The 21,207-nt window shown below is 39.9% G+C and overlaps 1 protein-coding gene across 1 annotated transcript in view; it reads right to left on the minus strand.

Moving 5' to 3' along the window:
* HEPHL1 (hephaestin like 1) overlaps positions 1-21,207 on the minus strand; it is a 63,586-nt gene that overhangs the window by 27,602 nt on the left and 14,777 nt on the right. The window contains exons 3-9 of the mRNA XM_069469061.1: positions 12,547-12,759; positions 11,704-11,883; positions 9,083-9,337; positions 6,453-6,621; positions 3,941-4,080; positions 3,660-3,791; positions 2,007-2,218 (exon numbers count right to left, since the gene is read on the minus strand). Coding sequence (XP_069325162.1) covers positions 2,007-2,218; positions 3,660-3,791; positions 3,941-4,080; positions 6,453-6,621; positions 9,083-9,337; positions 11,704-11,883; positions 12,547-12,759 — 1,301 coding nt within the window. The remainder of the gene's footprint in view (positions 1-2,006; positions 2,219-3,659; positions 3,792-3,940; positions 4,081-6,452; positions 6,622-9,082; positions 9,338-11,703; positions 11,884-12,546; positions 12,760-21,207) is intronic.

Raw genomic sequence — 21,207 nt, forward strand, 5'->3', positions numbered from 1 at the left:
GCCTGATCCTAGATTAGAGCCTGGACTAGGAAAAATGTATTTTTCTTTTGCTATAAAGGACATCATTGAGACAATTAGCACAATTTTAAAAGGTATATAGATTTGAGAATGTCAAGGTTATTTCCTGACTTGGACAGTTTTACTGTGTTTCTATCAGAGAGTGTTCTTAATTTTAGGAAACACACTGAAGAAACTTCAGGTCTGCAACCTACTCTTCAACAGTTCAGAAAAAAATAATGCAGAAAAACAGAGAGTAATAAAGCAAATGAGGTAAAATGTTTATATTTGGGAAATCTGGGCGAAGGGTATATGAGGATTCTTTGTGGGGTTTTTTGCCATTTGTCTGTAAGTCAAATTATTTCAAAATAAAAAGTATAAGATGGATACAGAGGGTGGGAGTAGAAGGAAGGAAGAAAAGAGAGAGAGAGAGAAATAAAGGAAGGAAGGAAAGGAGGGGGGAGGGCAGCAGTTGGGAGTTTGGTTGAACAGTTATTGTGGAGGGCTATGAGTATTAGAAAACAGCCTTATATCACCTGACCATACCCTATGACATCCATTCACCACTGAGAATTTATGACAATTTACTAGAAAGAGATGCAAACACCTCTTTTCATGTTCATCTCTCCACCTGCCTAGAAGAGGCCTTGCCAGGTTTTTGTCTGTAGAGGGCCTGGCACATAGTAGGGGTTTCAAAATTCTTCTTGTGTTGAAAATAACTTTCCATCTGGCCAAATGAACTCCTCTCTCAGCCAAATTCCAGGTATGGGGTGTTTCAGGTTACTATTTTTTTCATGAACTTTGTGTAAATAGACTGACCGTGAATACTATTTAGCTTAGGCAACAACTCTCACAGATTATAGGTGCTTCTAGCAAGCCTCAAAGTTAGCTCTGAATGGATGCAACAGGAACAAAATCCGAACTACCTTTCAAACATTATCTGGTATTTAATCTCCTTGGCTTAGGTATTTAGCCGGTAGGAAGCAAGTTAGTATGTCAGAAAAAGGACAAAGTTGGATGCTCACAGTCCTAAGTTTTACTTCTGAGTTTTACTACTTGGTATATTTCCTGGGATTCACTCAATGTCTCCGAGCCTCAGTTTCTCTAGCTTTAAAATATGGATAATCATTCTGCTTTGCCTTATATGATTGTTGAGGTACAGTGTAAATATTCAGACTTCTAACACATGTAACAGACATTTCCAGGATTGGTCCTTCGGGTAGGGAAATGAAAAGTGGAAGTGGACCAAGATATTTTGTGTCCTCTAAGACTGGACATTCTTTTGAGCCCAGAAATGAGCCCATACAATACCAAAAATTATAAAACATACCATTTAAATAAATTGCCTTGCAATTTCTAATTGCTAAAGCAAACTGGATTTTCCTCTTTTCATCAGTGTGCTTAATACCATGCAGACATAGCTTGAAATGCTATGCTTTGCCACTCTAATCAGTGCAACTGTTCAAGCTTCTAAGCTGGGACTTGAAAGAAGCTATCTACACATGTTCTCTTTCCTTCAGCCATAGTAGTGCTTAACCTCCATTTTACCATAATGAGTCACAGCAGTTCTCAGCCTTGGCTACACATTGGAATCACCTGGAGGTTCTGACCGATGGGTCTGGAGCACCTGAATAAAGGAGGTTTAAAAGGTCCCCAGGTGATTCTGATGGTGGCCAAGTTTGAGAAGCCTTGACCAAGAAGAATAATTCTAGTTAGCATTCCATGTGGGTTTCTGAAGATTCCAGAATCAAAGCAACACCAGGAAAAGCCCACCAAATTCCAGCCACAACAAGCAGAAATCCTAGGTTCCTGGACAGGCATTTGTAATTAGAAATTCAGATCTTAAATTTTTACCCAAAACATTAAAATAAAGTTGCCATTATGTAGAAGTCAATGACAAGAGGAAGCAGGAGAAATCACTCTCTGTAGCTGACTATCGCTGATCTCTAGCCATATTACGGCTCTCTCCCACATACAACCCTGAGAACTGGTGACATTTGATGGCCTACCTGTGTCCCATCAGCATTGAGAACGCCCCTTTTACAGACTAGCAAAGGCCCTACAAGGCCAGAGTTTGTGTCCTTGATTGGCTCAACTGCTGAGAAGTAAAGATAGGTCAGACAGGGCGGGTCGTCAGCTGTAGGGCTTACGCTCTCAGGCACCGTCCATCTGTATGTGAAGGTTTCACCTGGTTTAACATGCGCCCCTGGCTTCAGAAATCCTGAGGATATAAATGAAACAGTTACTCAAAGCAACAGCCAAGAATATTAAACTTGTCACACTGGGTCTTCCCTCTCTCTGATGATGATGAATTTTGCACAAGGACAGTTGCTTCCTCTTATGTATCCTACCAGAGGAGGCCACTGCCACAGCCTGCTGTTTTATACGACAGGTACTTAGAGGATTATCTTATTCATAGATTGCACACTATTTCTTACTCAAATACCAGGCTTAGCAAATATTAAAAGAGTGATAGTGGCCCATTCGATAATTCAACGAAAACCTATGACTATCACTGGAGCGCCTTCTATATAGAAAGTATTTTACTTGGCCCTGCAGAAGATACCAAAAAAGGTTAAGCAAGGGATCTATCTTTAAAGAGTTTGAAATCTAGAAGATTGAACTAGGAAATAACTCAAATAACTACAAGATAGAAGAGATTAGTGAGCACCCAAGGTGATAAAGCTGATAAAAAGCAGATCTGGGATTGAAACTCAGTTTTGTCTGACTCCAAAGACTGTGCACTTAATCCTCACCTTGTATTGCCAAAAAACACATTGAATCTCTCCTACTAGATGAGGCCAGAGACCCCCTGTGCATCTTGTCCAGTGCTTTGCAAAAAGGTGCCCAATATGTTTGCTTAGTTAAAAAAGGAAAATATAAACATTTTGTCTGTCCCTAGTGTTCTTTCTCTGTGTGCCCCATTCCCTCCTCCTCTGTGCCCTCACCATCACCGCAAAGGCTGTTCTCAGGCTGGGCGTGGCCTCACATGCAAGTGTGAAGTATCCCAGGGGGCCTTGATGTCTGTTACGGTGAGAGGGACGGGTACTAAGGAACCAGGAGTTTCCCAAGAGCAGTATCATGAATGGAAGGATAGTTCCTGCAGCCACCAGGCAACATCTGCCTTCCTTCCATGCAGCAAGCCTGTGCTGTGTCCTCTGTGATGGGGAGAGGCCACATATGATGGTAAGCACACAATGCTGGTTTTAAATACACATTTGTTGATAGATACAGAGACCATGTGTGAGGCTTTGATGTCAATGAAACATTGGAAATCAGATTTTCCCCTTGGCTTCACACACAGACTCCCATGCAACCTACAGCAGAAAAGCTGTCCATCTTAGAGAAGAGGAAGTGGTTGTGAAAGTTGCTCGCTTTGAGATTTACTACGTTGCTGAGGGAAAAGGAAAGAAATTAATGTTTCCTAAGGACCTACTGTGGGCCAGATCCTGTCCTAAATTCTCTCCATCCCTTTCCAAAGCCCTGTGAGGTGTTGTCATCTTCATTTGACTGGTGAACAGAATATGGTTCAGAAAGTTTAAATAATCGCCAAGCTCTCAAGGCTGGTAACAGAAAAGACCAGGATTTGAACCAGGTCTGTCTAGTTCTAAGACCTTTGCTCCCTCATCCTGTTTCCTCCCCAAGCCCAGGCTGAGACTTACCATCTATGTTTGGGGCCGCATCAGACGCTTTGTCATAGATCACACCATGGGGCAAAATGCTGTAGACCTTGTCAGCTTTGTTGGCAAAGGTCACTAACAGGGTATCCCCCACCTCTGCCTTGATGACTGGGCCTGAAAAATAGCAAGAGGAGGATAGAGGAGAATGAAAAGAGACAGAAGGAAGTGAGTTGGAACAGAAGAGTCATTCTGTGTGGATGTATTAATATATGCCCAGCTAACATCTCCCGGGGTTCAAAACATGAGGGATGGTTTTACTGTACCGAGAATTCCAAGATGGGCTTCTGCAGGAGAGATTCTCTTTCTTTGGGTAAAAGTCGCATCAACAAACTCAGTGTACCGAGCCTTCCAGTATTTTCCTCCTATTCTGTTGTCCCCTTGTGTGAAGTAGGGCTCAGAATCACTGTCAAAAGACACAGGAACCTGCCTGAGAACACATGTCAACATATCTACGAAACGCCTTAGTTATGAAGCTTCATTTTATTGTCATTTGCCCACTCACCACCCATCTGCCGAGAAAAGACAGCACAGGCTACATCCAAGTTCCAAGAAATAGTCAACCAGCCTCAACAGTCTTAAGAAGCTAGATGATGCTTAAGCTCATTTCTCTCTTAGCCATTGTACTTTCCTTCCCCCAAGGTCCAGCAACCAAAGAAGGCACAGGAGAACCATATTAGAGTCCCAGAATGGTGTCCTACAAATTAACAAAGAGCTAACTGGTTTCTTTGCAGAATAAGCATCCCTCTCTCTCTTGCTGCTGTCAATATGAATAGTGTCTGCATTTAGTAAGCTCTTTGATATCTGGCATGGTTAAGGAATGGATGTCTAGTTAATCAAACAGTTTAATTAGTGGAGCGTTATCATATAAACTATATACAAGAAATACCAAATTTCCAAGTTGTGAAGATGACAATATAAATTCTGACTAATACTGTCTCTGCACCATGTAATTTCCATCAATGGTACCACCACTCTTCAGTCATGTAGACTGGCTTTGTCTTCTTTTTCTGCCTCATCCCCTTATCTCATTCATCCTTACTTTGTAAATTTTTTGCACCCTTCCTTTTCTATGCCCTTTGTGCCTTTTTTCTTTTCCTTTCTTTCCACTGACACAACCCCAGTTCATGCCCTAATTGCTTGGGTTTGGACCATTATATGACCCTCCTAACTGCACACTCTGCATCTTCTGGCTCATGCATTTTTTTCTTAACATACACACTGCTACAACATTAATCTCTAAAACAGTAGTTTTCATTGTCATTTACCTGCTCCAAAATCTTCAATTGCTTCCAATTGCCAATCAAATAAAGTTCAAAAGAATTAAAGGACCTCTGCAGTTGATACCCAGTTTACTTTATCCCAATTCCCTCCCTATTTATCTATGCAAATGCCTATTCCTCTATGCAAATCCTCTACTCCAGTCATTCTGACCTATTCACGCTCCCCTATACAGTGGGTGCTTTGCATTAATTCCTGCATCTAAATTTTTTCTCTTCATTATTCACTTGCATAAATTCTATCACTCTTCAAAATCCTGCTTAAGTCCCACTTCCTCTGTGAAGTGTTCCCTGGCTGTCTTAGCTCTCTCTGAATGCCCAGAGAACCCACTGGATGACTCATCTTACTCATATTTGTAACTTGCAACATTATTTTTCTTCTCCTGTGCACCCAGCTGAAGGTGGTAACATTGTCTTAGATATCCTTGCATTCCTCACCTCACCTTGTACGTTGTGCTTTCATATATCACATTAAATATCAACTGAACATAGTTTAACCTTTCATATTTCAGAAGGCACTTCAGAATTCTAGAAGGCCTCTAAGTCATAATTTTAAATGCTAATTCTCATTATTCTCTTCATGGAGAAATATTGGTCAATAGAGACTGTTTATATCAAAGAGTTTTTCATGTGTGGTTCACACAAATCCTTTAAGTAAGGTTCAAGTACATCAGTTTGGTGAAAGAATGAATGAATGAATGAATGAATGTATGAATGAATGAACAAATAAGTGAAATGTACAACTAAAGAAACAAATGATGTGTTATCATTGATTACAAAGGGAATTTCCAAAACATTCCCTCAAATATAAAAAAAGGATTATAGGGCAAAGCAATCATTCTTGAGATCACACTGTACATTTTTAATGCTTTTACAGAAGTCATTGCATATGATTCTATAACAAATCACAGGAGTCCACATACATTTAATGACTTGCTAGATTCAATTAAAAAAATACTATATGCCATGGGACCCCAGACATTAGAGTTAGGCTTTGAAAGAAGAATGGCATTTTACTGAACAGGGAGGAAAACAACATTTATAGGACATAGAGGGGGCATAACTTATCTAAGGCTTCCCTTGAACCAAAAAGGTAACCTCCTTGGCCAGCTCATCTCCAAAACAGAGTCTTGTCTTATTCCCTCTTCAAGCCTGTCTGCTGCATATATGCAAAAGCTTTTTCCTATTCTCTCCCAGCTTAGTACTTCTCATGGCATTTAGCACTGTGGTTTGCACATAGTAGGTACTCAAGAAATGTTGGATGAATGAATGAATGGATCTAGTGGTTTGATTTAACCAGCAAGTAAGAAAAGAATAAATACTCTGCCAGTTCTCAGCAGTACTTATACAGTATTAAGAACTCTCTAAGCAGCAACATTATGCCATCTATGAGTATGTGCTCATCAGATCAGTGCCTGGAATACAAATGCAATCGCAGGGAAAGCTAACACATGCCTCTGTGAAGAAAGGCTTGGAAACACCAGCAAAGAGTGCTTACCTGCCAGAGGCATTGAGGGGAAGACCACTGAATTTGTCATAGCCTTGAGGACCATAATCCCAAAGAACTTTTTCAGCTGCTATAAAGTAGCGCCTTTGTTGACCCTTCATCTTGGGGTGAAAAATATCACTTTTGCAGTTACCAACATTGTACTGCCCCAGCATACCAGCTGCAGAACAGAGGAAAACCACAGCCAATGTATAAACACTCATAAAGTAAATCATACAGAAAAGGACTGATAGATTTGCCTTTGTGAATATTTAAAACTTTTGTACAGGAAATTAGACCATAAACAAAGTTAAAAACAAAGGATAAATGGTGGGGTGAGGGATATTTGAAGCAAATATGACAGGGGATTAATATGTAAATCACTTTTACAAAGAGGGGGGGTGGGGAAGCAAATCTCCAATAGATAATGGGCAGGGGACAGAAATAGGTTATTCACAAAAGAAATAATACTGGCCAATGAACAAATGAAAAAAATAGTTCAACCTTAACAGTACTCAAACTATACTGTTGTTCATTTATAGGATTGGTAAAGATTAGAAAGACTAATAATTCTCAATGTTGGTAGAGGCATGGGGGGAGGGGTATGCTCACACTCTGCAGGTGGAAGAACTACAGTTGCTGAAAGAGAATTTGCAATATATGTCCATAGCTTTAAAAAAAAAATCAAACTCTTTGATGCAGGAATTCCAAATCTAGGAGTTTTCTCAAGGAAATGTTCATACAAAGTGCAACTATATCTGTGAATTGATTATCATCAGGACTGTTTATAATAGAACAAAATAATGGAGGAAAATACAACTGTTAAGCCATAGAGTGTTGGTTAAGTTAATCGTAATCTCCTTATACTGGACACTGGGAACATTAACAATAACGAAGTAACTCTATATGCACTGACATGAAAACGTATTTCTGATACACTAATAAGTGAGAAAAGTAAGCTACGGGACAGCATTAATAGACTAATTTCATTTTATAAATGTCATATATTTGTATGCTAAGGTATAGAAAATAGGAAGATATTCATAAATATGTGGTGCTGTTATCTCTATGTGGGACTACTGATTTTTAAAATCAAATAATATATATTTTCTCATTTTTTACAATAAATTTTTCTGAAGGTGGGCAGTTTAGGAAATACTATATTTCAGTGACTGTATAAACAGCAGCCATGTCCACAACTACTGGACAATTGAGCAATCTTGCTAGTCTCAAATGGCTGCTAATGTCTTGATTTTAAATCTACAGTTTCTTCCCAGATTTAACAGCATGAGACCCTTTGAGAACAGGAACCTTGTCTTATTCATCTTTGTCTTCCCAGAAGAGTGTCTAGTATGTATTAACTAATCAACTCTTGAGCTGAATGTAATCGGTATAATCTGGCTAATGTTAAGATGAGCTGCTTTAGGTGGATGGGAACAAGAATGTGTTATCAAAGCAGCCCTGAACAGGTGGATCTCTGTTCCTGTTAGTGACGGTGTGTGGTTAGTAAATATCCAAATTTAATCACACGTTATTTCTTCTGTGTCTATCTCCTTGTCACTTTTTGTTTCTGTTCTTGTTTTTACCATCTCAGGGCAGACCCTTTATATGTCATAACTCTAATGTTGCCAGTGTTTCTTAACTAGCAGTCAGTGGCCAGAATTTCCCCATCAAATCCTTTCCGCACACATGTATTATATTTATCTTCTGAAATCACTGTACTGATTATGTCACGAGTGTGCCTAAGGATCTGAGGATCACAGTCACCTTCCCAGACGCAGCTGCACCTGCTGCATATCGCCACTCAGAGCCCTTCCCCAGGCTTCTTTCTCATCACTGTGCCGGACCTCATGGTCCAGCTGAGAAAGGACGTATTCTCTTGGGTCCCAAGGAACCAAGACCAAGTCCTTCGTCATGCATTTAACCCAACAAATGTTTATCATGCATCTGTCCTAGGCCATGAGGAAAGCTACAGGTCAATGGATTTTGTCTCGATACAAGGAAAGACATTCCAATAGAGCAGTCCAGAGGGGAGATGAGCTGCTACAATTACTTACAAGAGATGTTCAAAAAGAAATTCAAGAATTGGATGGGGGATTGGTCCTTATAATCTAGAAAGCCCTTTCCAATGCTAAACATTTATTATTGTATTTACAGTTGCTCAAAGAGAACAGGTGTTTTTCCCAGTTCGTGTTGCTTTCTCTGCCTGGAAAGCCTCTTCCCTTCTTCATCTGTTCAGTTCTGACTCATGTTTCCAGGCTCAGGTTAGGAACCAGCTCCTCAGGAAGCCTCTCTGGCTGCTCCAGAGTAGTGACTATAGCTCCTAAAGAGCATTTATCTCATTCTGTCTCAAATTTTATTCATTTTATAAATGTCTATGTCTAATTACTAGATAGATTTCTTGAAGGTCTCATCATTTTTTAGATTGTCCCCCACCTTGTCCATACAAAGGTGATTAATAACTATCTGTTGATAGGATGTCAAATAAATGAACATTGCATTTTCCTATACATTTGTTATTTAATTAAATGTAATACATCCAAGAATCTACCAACGGCAGCCGCTGGATGAGTGCCTGTGACCAGTGGTTTACCTGCATAGTTAGTTGTAAGCGTCTCCACTCTGGTCTTTGTCCATCTTACCTTGTAGGTGGTCGCTGACCTGGCAGGTTATCATCCACTTCCCGGGATTCTCAACTATCATTTCTGTGGTGAGGAAGGTGGCCGGGAACAGGTTGACGACATCAGTCCGATGTCCTCTGCTGATGAAGGTGTTACCGTAAAAATAGATGGAGTGGATGTCTATCTCATTCCCCATCCCAAAGAGGTGCCAGGACACGGATTCACCAACACACATATCAGGCTCAGGGAAGTTTCCAAAGAGGTATCCGTTGAGGGCTGCAAACAGAAACACACTGGTGGAAGACACTCCCTGCAGAGGCAAGCGGGACCAGAGACGCTGGGAACGTGTACTCCAGTGAGGCTGCCAGGTCGGTGCAGACCATCGGTTGTAACGTTTTCAGGCAGACAAGCCTGAACCTTCAAAAAAAATCATCCCAGAAAGGAAAAAAAGCTTTGTGTTGATCTTTGTCTAGAGAAAATACTCAGTAAAAGTGAAGATCAGCACATACTGCAGACAGCCTCAGAGCGGCTGTGTGAACACAATAATGAGGTCAGGAGAAAACGGTGTTGCTCCTACTTCCAGGGTGCTCAGTCCCCTCCTGTCCTAATCCTTCACTGGCATGTCTGCCACCTCCACCAGACTCTGTGTCCCTTGGAACTAGAAACCCCATCTGCTGTAGGGACCTAGCAGAAAAGCTGGCACATAGTATCTACTTAATTGACAAAAGCATGTAGCAAGATGGAAAGAAAAGGAACTGATTAGAAGGGACTTAGGAAACACGTTTATATTTTGTTACTTTAAAAAGCAGGGAGAAAACCAGTTTTTACTAAATGTTGCTGGGGCAGAATCTTACTGAATGACCTTACGCCATAAGTCCAGAACTGAATACTTTAAAACCATATAAATGGCAGATGGGACTTGACCAAGTGCAGAAAAGAAGTTGATTCAAGGCTTTAAAAAGTCACAATATCCCTTCTGAAATTCAAACTGAGCTAAAAAGCAATTGTTAACTAAGATAATGGTGACAGGCAGCACAATTAGATCTAAATCATTTTAGCAAAATTAAATAAATTTTTCAATAAATCTTTGATGTATTGATTATCTTCTATAGACTAGTTTTTATTGTAATTTAATTTTTTCAATGCTTGATTAGGTCTCCTATGCCAGTCTTAAAGAAAGATTGATTGTTTCTAAACATCTACTTCTGTGTACAGGCTGGTTTTTATTTTAAATGTAGTCTATATTTACTTTTGTAATTCATTCCTTTTTGTTGGACATTTTCACTTCAAAAGAATAAATACAGAGTAAGAGGATTTATGTGGTCATAACTCATGTGTGGTCTTAAATCATCACATTTAGTAGTTTTCAGCAATATTTGAGGTCATTACTCCCATTTTGTAAAGAACAAGAATAAAACTGGTCACAATAATGATCTGAATTTAGGTCTTCGTTGATCCATCCTTCATTGTTTTCTCTGCCTCCCTTCCTGCTCCTCTCCTTCTCTCCCTCACTTGCTTCCCTCCTAAAGTGTTTTCCAAGCATCACTACACACAAAGTTGTTGAAACAACACTAGAAAGAAAAGAGAAGGCCAGTGACACAATGCAAATACTCTGCTGACCATCATGCCACAGTGTGGTTTAGAATCGAACACAGCCAAAGTACTAATAATATTTATTTACTATGCGACTTCTCTCAGGTTCTCTCTGGCACTAACTATTACTTGGACTTTAGGCAAGTCATTGATGCTCTCTTGACTGAGTTTCTTCATCTGTAAAATGAAGAGGTCAAATGATCTTCAGCTCCTTCCCTTTCTCTTATGATTTTATGACTACTTTGAGGCTGCCTCGGTTGGGATGATTCTCAGAGACAGTCAAGCAAAGATAGAGGAGATCTGTCAACGAATGAAGTGAGATGTTTACATTGACAATTTCCTTTATGTTCACTAGAACTCTCTAGAAAGAGAGTGGAAAGAGACCACTTAATCCTCACATCCTAAAATGCTGCATTAAGCCATTTGCACTGCAAAACAGGTATGAGTTAAGTGTTCTGTCTCAACTGACAGGGTAACTAGAGAAGTTCACTATTTTGGACAAACACAAGGTCTGATGTATAGTGGATGCCCAGTACATTTTGTTGATTTACAGAATGCCTGAGAAACATAACAAAATCACAAGCAAGTGTTTAAACCCCATGAAGAGCATAGTTCTTAAAATTTAGCAGCTGCTCACAACATGGCTACTGGATAAAGCAAGAGGTTGCAAAAAACAGAGTTCATATAGGATGATAATTTCATTCTTCTTTCTTCTTTCAGTCTATCTAAACCCACCCAAGATCTGGGCTCATCTTGGGCACCGATTCTTTCCTGATTACAGTGTGACATTGATCCCTCCATCTCTGTACCAGGGCTTTGTCCATGTTGCGTGCCCAATTTAGCGTGTATCTATTGCCTTGTTCGTTCTTAGATGGTTTCATGTCCTGACAAGTACCGCCCCTTCTATCACTTTCCAACCATTCTCATCATTAAGTTATAAATCTTGCCAAACTAGGTTCAACATTTCTATGTATTTTGCATCCTTTGTAGTACCTTGCAGTACAAAAGGCACTGACTGGAATGTGTTTGAGAACATGGGAGATACTCACCATGCATCTTGTTACTCCTCTGGAAAACAGCATCTTTTTTGTCAACAGAATTGGGGTCAGTGCAGAAATGTTTGATATTTTCATCAAGGTACCAGCTTTGATTCTCATCCACAAGAGTAAACATTATAATGAACTCTCGATCCACATCAGTCCTTGTACCTGAATGTCTGTTTAGGGTACCTATCAGAGTAGAGAGGAAGTTCAAAAGAGTAGAGAAAACAGTTTAAGGAGAACTAAATCAAGATGAGCTTTGCTTCCTACCAGTAGTGTTGGGTGAGTCTGAAGTCTGTTGAAGACCTATACATACAAGGATAACCCACAATATAAAAGCAGCAAAAGGCTTTAATGGAAATGATAGACCCATAGAAGAGAAAAGTCATAAAACAGAAATCTTCACAACTGCAGACTTAGAAACCTGGCTATTCGTAAAGGAAGCCAACTTTATTGACAAAACACACACATGATAAATCAATAGGGAATGAAATAGCAAACTGATTATTTGGGTGAAATAATGAAGCAAAAGGCATCCACTGTCATTTGACTAAATTTTTCACCTTCACATGTGTGGTGTTACGGAATGTCATTATTTAAAAATACCTATATAAGTTTCAGAATGCTGTGATGATTCTTAGACAGAATCTGAATTACTGCCCTCTGCTGTGGTGTCAGATTGATCTTCCATGTTAGGAGAATTCCCCTAAATATCGAACAAAGTTTGGAAAAGAGGCCCATTCATTCTATCTAGAGCAGGGGAGGTAGGCAAAACAGGACCTGAATCTTAGGCACACTTCGACACCCCAGTTGCCTGGGAACAGGCTCTTGGAGAGCAGGCGGCCTCCTTACCTTCCTTGCACACCAGCAGGGGGCCGATCAGCCCAGAGCAGATGTCCTTAGGGGCGTCGATGTGCGAATGGTACACCCAGGTCAGGCAGTTGGCATCCGCTGGAGCAGGTGCGTATTCTTCCCTCACCGGCCAGACGTAGGTGTAGTTTTTGCCAGGAGGAACCACATCATCATTTTTGTTCCTTCCGGACGTTCCATCTGGGTATAGGGCTCCTTCCAAGAAAAAATAAAATATAAGTAAAATAGAGGTCACTTGCCGTAATGGAGAGGGCCAGAGCTGTGGAATCAAACATAACTGAATTAAACTTTATTTGCTATGGGACTTGGGGCAAGTTAATTAAATTCTCAATGTCTCTTTTTTATCAGTAAAATTAGAATGTTGCTATCTACCCCGCAGGGATGTGAGAACTAAATGAAGCAATATATACAGAGTGCTTTGCACAGAGCCAGGAGCTTAATAATGTGCACAATAAGGACTCTTTCCTGCACCAGTCAGGAAGATTTCAATTCACCTCACTTGACATCAACTCAAGAAGGGAAGGAGGGCCGGGCGCGGTGGCTCACGCCTGTAATCCTAACACTCTGGGAGGCTGAGGCGGGTGGATTGTTTGAGCTCAGGAGTTCGAGACCAGCCTGAGCAAAAGTGAGACCCCGTCTCTACTAAAAATAGAAAGAAATTATTTGGCCAACTAAAAATATATATAGAAAAAATTAGCCGGGCATGATGGCGCATGCCTGTAGTCCCAGCTACTTGGGAGGCTGAGGCAGGAGGATCGCTTGAGCCCAGGAGTTTGAGGTTGCTGTGAGCTAGGTTGATGTCACGGCACTCACTCTAGCCCAGGCAACAGAGCGAGACTCTGTCTCAAAAAAAAAAAAAAAAAAAAAAAAAGAAGAAGAAGCAGCGAAGGAGAAGCAGAAGAAAAAACAATGAGTACTTCGTGGGGACGTATTACAGATTCAGCCTTCTGTAGGTCTCATGAGAGATAGGAAGGAAGAGTAAGACATTCTTCCTGCCTCCAGGGATCTTACAGTTCTCTCGGGCAGACCAGAATATGTATTATAAACACACGGGACAACTGGAGAATAAAACAGGGTGATGTGTTAAATGTAATTTTGGGTCAAAATATAGGGGCGACCCCAGAGGGACCTGCATCATGCAAGCGGGGACAGGGGCAAGTGGGCAAAGCATCTTCTCACTCCCTGTTTCATAAACTAAGATTGCACAAGATTTTTTAATTAAGGAAAGTCCACTGCTAAAAACAGTGTGAAAACCAGCTGGGTGGAAGGCAGGAGACCAACCTTGCACATTATAATTACCAGAAGCTTCACAACAGAGGTGGGAAGTGAGGTGCCCTGCAGGACTGTGAGGAGTCGGGCTGGTACTGGAAAAAGGCTGGAGGATGAGGGACAGAGAGGGTGGTGGGTGTGGACGTGGACACACTCGAAGCCCATTCACCACTCATTCATTCATTCATTCATGCATTCATTCAACAACATGAATTGGCTTTAGTCTACATGCTAGTAAATGTGCTGGGCATTAGGAGTATAAATTCAAACACGACAGCAAGAGCCAGTGTAGCCAAGGCAAGCCAAAGGTGAGACATAACTAAAAATCTAATCTTACTTTTTTTTAAACAAATTCTACCATGAAAACATAGTTTGATGTTTGGAGAAGGATGCCAGTAGAAAATAACAACGGTTAAGCTCCTATGATGTGCCAAGAAGAGTGGGTACTTTGCATATATTATCACATTCACTCCTCAAAGCAATGCCATATGATAGTATTAATATCCACTTTTTGATTAAATTAAGGTAACACTGCTAGCATGTGGCTAAGCCAGATTCGAATCTGTTTGTATCTGATTTCCCATCAAAATTTTGGGGAATAAAGAATACAAATTATTTTTTACTTATTTATTAGCTTTCTTTTACATACTAACTTTTAATTACTTTTCTTCTGAAAAGAATATGAATCATTTGCAAATTAAGCCCATATGCTACATAACGCTCAAAAGATACAGCCTATTCACAGAAAGTAGGAAATACATTTAGCTAAATCTCTTTCATATTAAGTGTAGCTTTGAATTTCCAGTTTATATTTATGCTATATTGTTAGAAAAAGATTTAATATATATTAGGTCAATATCATTACGTTATTTTGTTTCTTTGTCCAGTAAAAGGAAATTTACTAGTTCATTAAGAGAGAGGAACTCTAAGAGAGTATTTTCAAGAAAATTGTTAAGTATAAATTACTGAGTAATATAATGAATTATGTCTTTTATGTTTCTAAGAATGGTGTCCAAAAGATGCAACAATATTCTTTTTAGAATAATTTCTTACATTGTCTCTCAATACCAGGTGAGAACATAACACTGAATAGTATTTTGACAAAATCATTTTACTCAAAGTTAAATTAATGTATTTTGCTACTTTCTAACTTGATCATGGAATAGAATACAGGAAAAACCCAGGGGGTTATCCTCCATCTATTAAATATAAATGACATTTAAAAAATTTCTCGTGTTATCTGACCTCTCAACAGCATTTGATATTATTGTCAGCTTCCTCCCTCCTTAAACAATTCTCTTCCCTTGCCTCCTGTAACATCACACTGTCCTCTTTGGCCACTCTTTTTCAGCCCACTTTTCCAGTTCCTTCTCCTCTATCTGCCATTGCTTGTTTGACATCCTCACAGTGCAATGCTGGTGCCTTCCCTCTGTGCCCAGTACTCTCTCCCAGGCTGATAGCATCACCCCACTGTGCTGCCAGTCAGCCACACTCCAGTGACTCCCATGTTTATCTCCAGCCTGGACCTCACCTCTGAGCTTCACCCTGAGATCCAACTGCCTGCTGGACACATCCACTTGTAAATCTCAAGATCTCAAATGCAACCTTCCCCAGGGAACGTTAGCTCTCCTCTCCCAAGCCTGGTCCTCAGCCACTGCCTCTCTCTTCTCCCAGTGAAAGGCACCACCAGTATTCAATGCCACAAGCCAGGTGCAAAGAAAGCATTCTTACATTCATGCTCTTCCTCTCTCTCCATTTCTAAAGCATCCAAGGTCCTATCCCTGCTGCTTCTCAAATTCATCCATTTATGTCCATCTCCATCATCATAATCCTAGTCCAAACTACCATTGTCTCTCACCTGGACTTCTGCAGTAACCTCCTCCCTGCCCTCCCTGAATCTCCTGCCTCTCTAATCCATTTTCCAAGCTGTCACAAGAGTGATCTTTTCAAATCTCAAATCTGATTATATTGTTCCCTGCTTGAAATCATTCCATGGCTTCCCATCAGTGTTGGAATGATGATCAAATGTGTTTACCACAGATTTCAAGGTCCAGCATGGTCTGGCTCAAGCAGTCCTAAACTCCCTGGACTGGGTCAGTTTTCTAAAATGCATTCACAAGAGAGAAGAGCAGTAGAGCCAGTGGTCAAGCTCACAGCCACTGAAGCTAGACTGCCCAGCATCAAATCCTATCTCCAACACTTGTTAGCTATGTGACTTGGGCAATTTCTTTCTCTTCTGTGAGTCTTAGCTTCTCATCTGCTAGGTGACGATAATTGTAACACCTACCTCTTAGAGTCATTGAGGCTTATATGATATAATATCTACAGAACACTTATCACAGTGCCTGATACATAAAACCATTCAATAAACTATTTTGTTATTTATTTATTCATGGCATTTGCCTAAGTTTTTAATTATATGTGTGTGTATATATATACACACACACACATATATATATAATATGCAATTGCTTGATTAATGTCTGTGCCTCATGTTAGACTGTAAGTTCTATTAAAGCAAGCTCCAGGCTTTGTTTTGCTCATAATTGTATCTGTAGGATCTACCCCAGTGCCTGGTGTAGCAGGTTCTCAATACATATACATTGAACAAAATAATCAACAAGGGTCATTAGTTTACATTGCCTTTGTCCAAAGCCCTGTGAATAAAATATATGGCTTAGAAGCTTTCAATATATCTATGGAGGAGGGCGAGAGTCAAGGGTTAGGGAGGGTGGGTGAGTAGTAGACTTGTCATGAAGCTCTGATTGAGGTCACTCATTTTGTGTTGATTATTTATATGATACAAATTAATACAAATAGCAATTGTTCTAGAGATTCTGATATTCACAATTTACTTAATGAACTTCATTTTTCATTATTATTATTATTGGGAGTTCTTGAAGGCTATCATTGAAATGAGGAGCTAGAATCTCCAAACAGATCCTTCGTGCCACCACTCAAGATGAGGAATATCATTTGGGATCCAAAATAAAGTGTGACTATAAAGTAAGAAGTGATTTGGGGGTAGGTAGCTTATTAAGCTGTTCTGAAAGTCATTCCCAAGGAGTTGATAAAAATTTTGAGCAATGGTAACATTAATAATGTGAGTATAAAACACTATTCATTTTGATTATATATGTTCTAGGATGTGTGGGCTTTTAAAAATTATACAATTTTTCACCTATCAGAGGTGAGAATTTTGAGGGTTGTGGAAGAAACAAGCTGGCTGGTAAACAAATGGTAGAAGAGTAAAGTATGCAATTTTTCAAGAGATAACTTGCCAATTCCTATCCAAAAAACGTATATGAATATAACCAGCAATTTCACTTGTAATAATTTATTCTAGAAACATAGTTGTAAATGGTTTTCAAGTTCATGAACTGGGAGCAACCTAAATAATTATTGATACTGAACTGTTATAGTCATCTGATGGAATATTGCACAACTGTTAAAAGGAGGTCTCTCTATATGTACTACTAATAAAAAAAATCTCCAAGACAAAGTAAAAAGTGAAAAACCAAAGGTGTTACAGCATAACCCCTTTGTATAAATGAATAAGAATATATAAATATATACATGCTAAACTATGCATAGAAAAATTTCTGAGAAAAAGTTACAAGAAATTTTTGTTTGTTTATTTTTTCATGTGAGAGAGTCTCTTCAAGATGAGCAAAGAAATTGTTAAAGGTGATTGCCTTTGGGGTGAAATACGAGTGAAAGGGCCCTTTACTTTTCTTTGTACTCTTAAGAATCACTAACCATGTTCATATACTACTTTTTCTTTAGTTTTTTATTTTGAACTAATTTTAATGAGTATGTAGATAATCACATTATTTGTCATTCTCCCCTTCCTTATACATTTTTATATTTAAAAAAACAATAACATTTATTTTAAAAATAGTTCTAATACTTAAGCATATTTCATATGTAGATCAAGAAAGCACTAGTTCATTCTATCATTAAATGAAAGAATGTATGTAAGAGTTCTAGCACAGGCACGGGCATACAGTAGCTGCTCAATGAATGTTAGTCCCACCCACTTTGTCTAAGTTCATTCTCTACATGTCCCCTGGATGAGTAGCTTAGAGGCAGAAACTGTATGTTTCCTCATTTTTGTAGCCCTATCATCTAGAAATGTGTCTGGCTCACACCAAACACTAAGTTGAATTGAGCTCCAAGACTATTAAGCTTGCAGCTATAGCCAGGACAAAAACTGATTAAAGGAAGAGGAGGTCAGCAAATCCTCTTCTCCAAAGGCAACTACAAAGTTGAACAGCATAGATTTTTTTTTAAAAAAACAACAAACCATTTCAGTTCTCTAGAAATTGAATAAAGATGTCAGCAATGTTTATGCTTGAAAAACTGCTAGAACATCAGCTAAGAAGAGTGAGAGTCTATGACAGTCTTGCCTGGGGCTGTTCCTGTCCCATCTTTCCTCTACCCTCCACTTGATTGGAGAGATGGTTTGGCGAAAATGTTCAGGAATGAGGTCTGGCAGTTTTTCTACCATGGTTGAAGGGGGATCACTTGATTTGAAGTGATGGGCATTGCCTACACACTGAAATGTTATCAGAAAAATGGTGATCTTGGTGGCTAGAGAGGAGGGAGGAGCAATAGTTTGGCTCCACCAGCCTGAAGTTGCAGTGATAGTTGGAGCAAGCATGTTCCTGGATGGGGCTATGTGTAGGTACAGCAGGGATTGAAGAGGACTCAAGTAATTCACATACTCCTGGCTGACTCTGAGGCTGTGTTCATGCAAAAAGGAGAGAGAAGAGGCAGAACAAAAAGTAAAAGGGAAGGCAAACAAAAATAGCCTAAACTTTGAATGTGTTTCCCAACCACCCACAATTCACTGGCAGAAAACAAAAGACTTACTGGCTCAAGATGCTTAGGCACAACCTCTGTCCAGTCATTTGCAGGCCACTGAGCTAAGCAGACATAGGAGTGACCCCTCAGAAGCCACACTTAAAAGTAAAAATAAGAACTTCCAAAAAAAAAAAAAAAGGCAGAAACCTCAGTGGCCACACACCACAGGGAAGACAGGTTCCACAGATTCTGCTCAGGGAGGTTACTAATCAAAGAAGCAAACAAACAAACAACAGCAAATAACCTGGGGGTGAGGGGGCAATAAGAATCCACAGTTGCTAGAATATATTCTCAAAAACGTCCAGCTTTCAACAACAGCAAAACTATGCACAAAGAAACAGGAAACTGTGACTCGTGTTCAGGAAAACAAGCAGTCAGTAGAAACCATCTCTAAGTGTCCTCAGATGTTGAATTTAACACATAAAGACTTCAAAGCAGCTATTATAAATACAGCCGAACAACTAAAAGGAATTATGTTTAAAGAATTAAAGATAAGTAGGACAAAGGATTCAACAAATAGAAAATATCAATGAGGAAATAGAAATTATAAAAATGAATTAAATTGGAGTTTTGGCATTGAAAAGTACAATAAATGAAAAAAAAAACATTTACTAGTGGATCACAACAAGAGATTCAAGATGACACAAGAAACTGTCAGTGAACTTGAAGATACATCAATGGAAATTATCCTGTCTGAAAAAGTGTGGGGGGGGGGAGATTAAAGAAAATGGAAAGAACCTAAGAGAACTGTGAGACAATATAGTACCAACATATATGTAATAGTTGTTCACAGAAAGAGAGGAGAGATAAAACAGGGATGGAAAAAAATATTTGAAGACACAATAGCCAAAAATTTTCCAAAAAAATTTTTTTAAGAGACAGGGTCTCACTCTGTCACCCAGGATGGAGCACAGTGGTGCTATTACAGCTCACTGCAACCTCGAACTCCTGGGCTCAAGCTGTCCTTTGCCTCAGCCTCCCAAGTAGCTGAGACTACAGGCATATGCCAATGTGCCTGGCTAATTTTTTTTTTACTTTTTGGAGACAAGGTCTTGCTATGTTTCCCAGGCTGGTCTCCAACTCCTGGCCTCAAGCAATCCTCCCACCCTGGCCTCTCGAAGTGCAGGGATTACAGGCGTGAGCCACCACGCCTGGCCAAATTTTCCCAATTTGATGAAAAACATTAATCAACACATCACAGAAGCCTAATGAGACAGAATCTCATAAACACAAAGAGATCTACAAATAGACACATCATTGTTAAACTGCAAAAGGAGGAAGACAGATACAACATTGAAACCAGAAAGAGAAAAATGACTGATCACCCATGGTTAATGGTCCCCTAAAGCTCATAAAGTAAGAACCTGGTTGTTGCTCTGAACTTTAACATGGCTAGAGGCTTGCTGAGATTTGCATGCAGGATGGGTAGCGCTGCTTAACTGCCTGTACAGGCAGAGGCTCCGTGTCGGATAGTGGAGAAAGCCCTAGAATGGGAGACAGAATGGGTGATGGCCTGAGTCTATCACAACTCAGCTCCCAACCAGCTGGAAGAACTTTGTCCAGGCACATTCATATTTCATCTCGGGGCTGGGGTTTTTTTTTTTTTTTTTTTTTTTTTGAGACAAGGTGTCATTCTGTCACCCAGGCTAGAATGCAGTGGCATGCTCATAGCTCACTGCAGCCTTGAGCTCCCCGGCTCAAGCAACCTTCCCACCCAGCCTCCCAAGTGGCTGGGACTATAGACGTGCACCACCATACCCAGCTAGTTTTTCTTATTTTTTTTTTTGTAGAGACAGGGCCTTACTCTGTTACCCATGCTGGTCTTGAGCTTCTGGCCTCAAGCAATCCTCCCACCTTGGCTTCCTAAAGTGCTGGGATTGCAGGTGTGAGCCACTGCACCCAGCCTGGGTCTTGATTTCTTACTTATATCATGATGCTGGGCTAGATCAGAGAGGCACTCAACAGTGTTTTGAGAGCACTTTGAACTAGGGCACTGGGAAACAGTGCCCAGAAAGACCCCAGTTGGTCTCTGTTTCAGGGAAACCCACGGTCTAATGTAGAGACAGACACACACACCCTGCCTTTTTGATAAGTGCCATGAGATAAACCAACAGCCTCCTGAAATGGGAGAGTCCTACTTAAGACAGGATATAGAGAAAGTTTTCTAGGTAAGCAGAATTTAAAGTGTTCTTCATTTAGGGACCTATGAGTGGTTTCAGGAACTCTGATAACCTCTTAAAACTGAGTTCAAAATTTTGTGCACATGTATATTTTTCTGATGCAAGGGCTCATGGGTCTCACAGACACTCGCAAAGATCTGTGATACACCAATGTTTATAATAGCACTAGTCACAATAGCCAAGAGGTGGAAACAACCCAAGCATCCATCAGCAGATGAATAGATAAACAAAATGTGGTATATACATGCACTTGAATATTATTCACCCTTAAAAAGGAATGAAATTCTGATACATGCTACAATATGATGAATGCTGAAAACATTGTGCT

The sequence above is a fragment of the Eulemur rufifrons genome, chromosome 6 (genome assembly GCF_041146395.1).
Source record: "Eulemur rufifrons isolate Redbay chromosome 6, OSU_ERuf_1, whole genome shotgun sequence".
Taxonomy (NCBI): domain Eukaryota; kingdom Metazoa; phylum Chordata; class Mammalia; order Primates; family Lemuridae; genus Eulemur; species Eulemur rufifrons.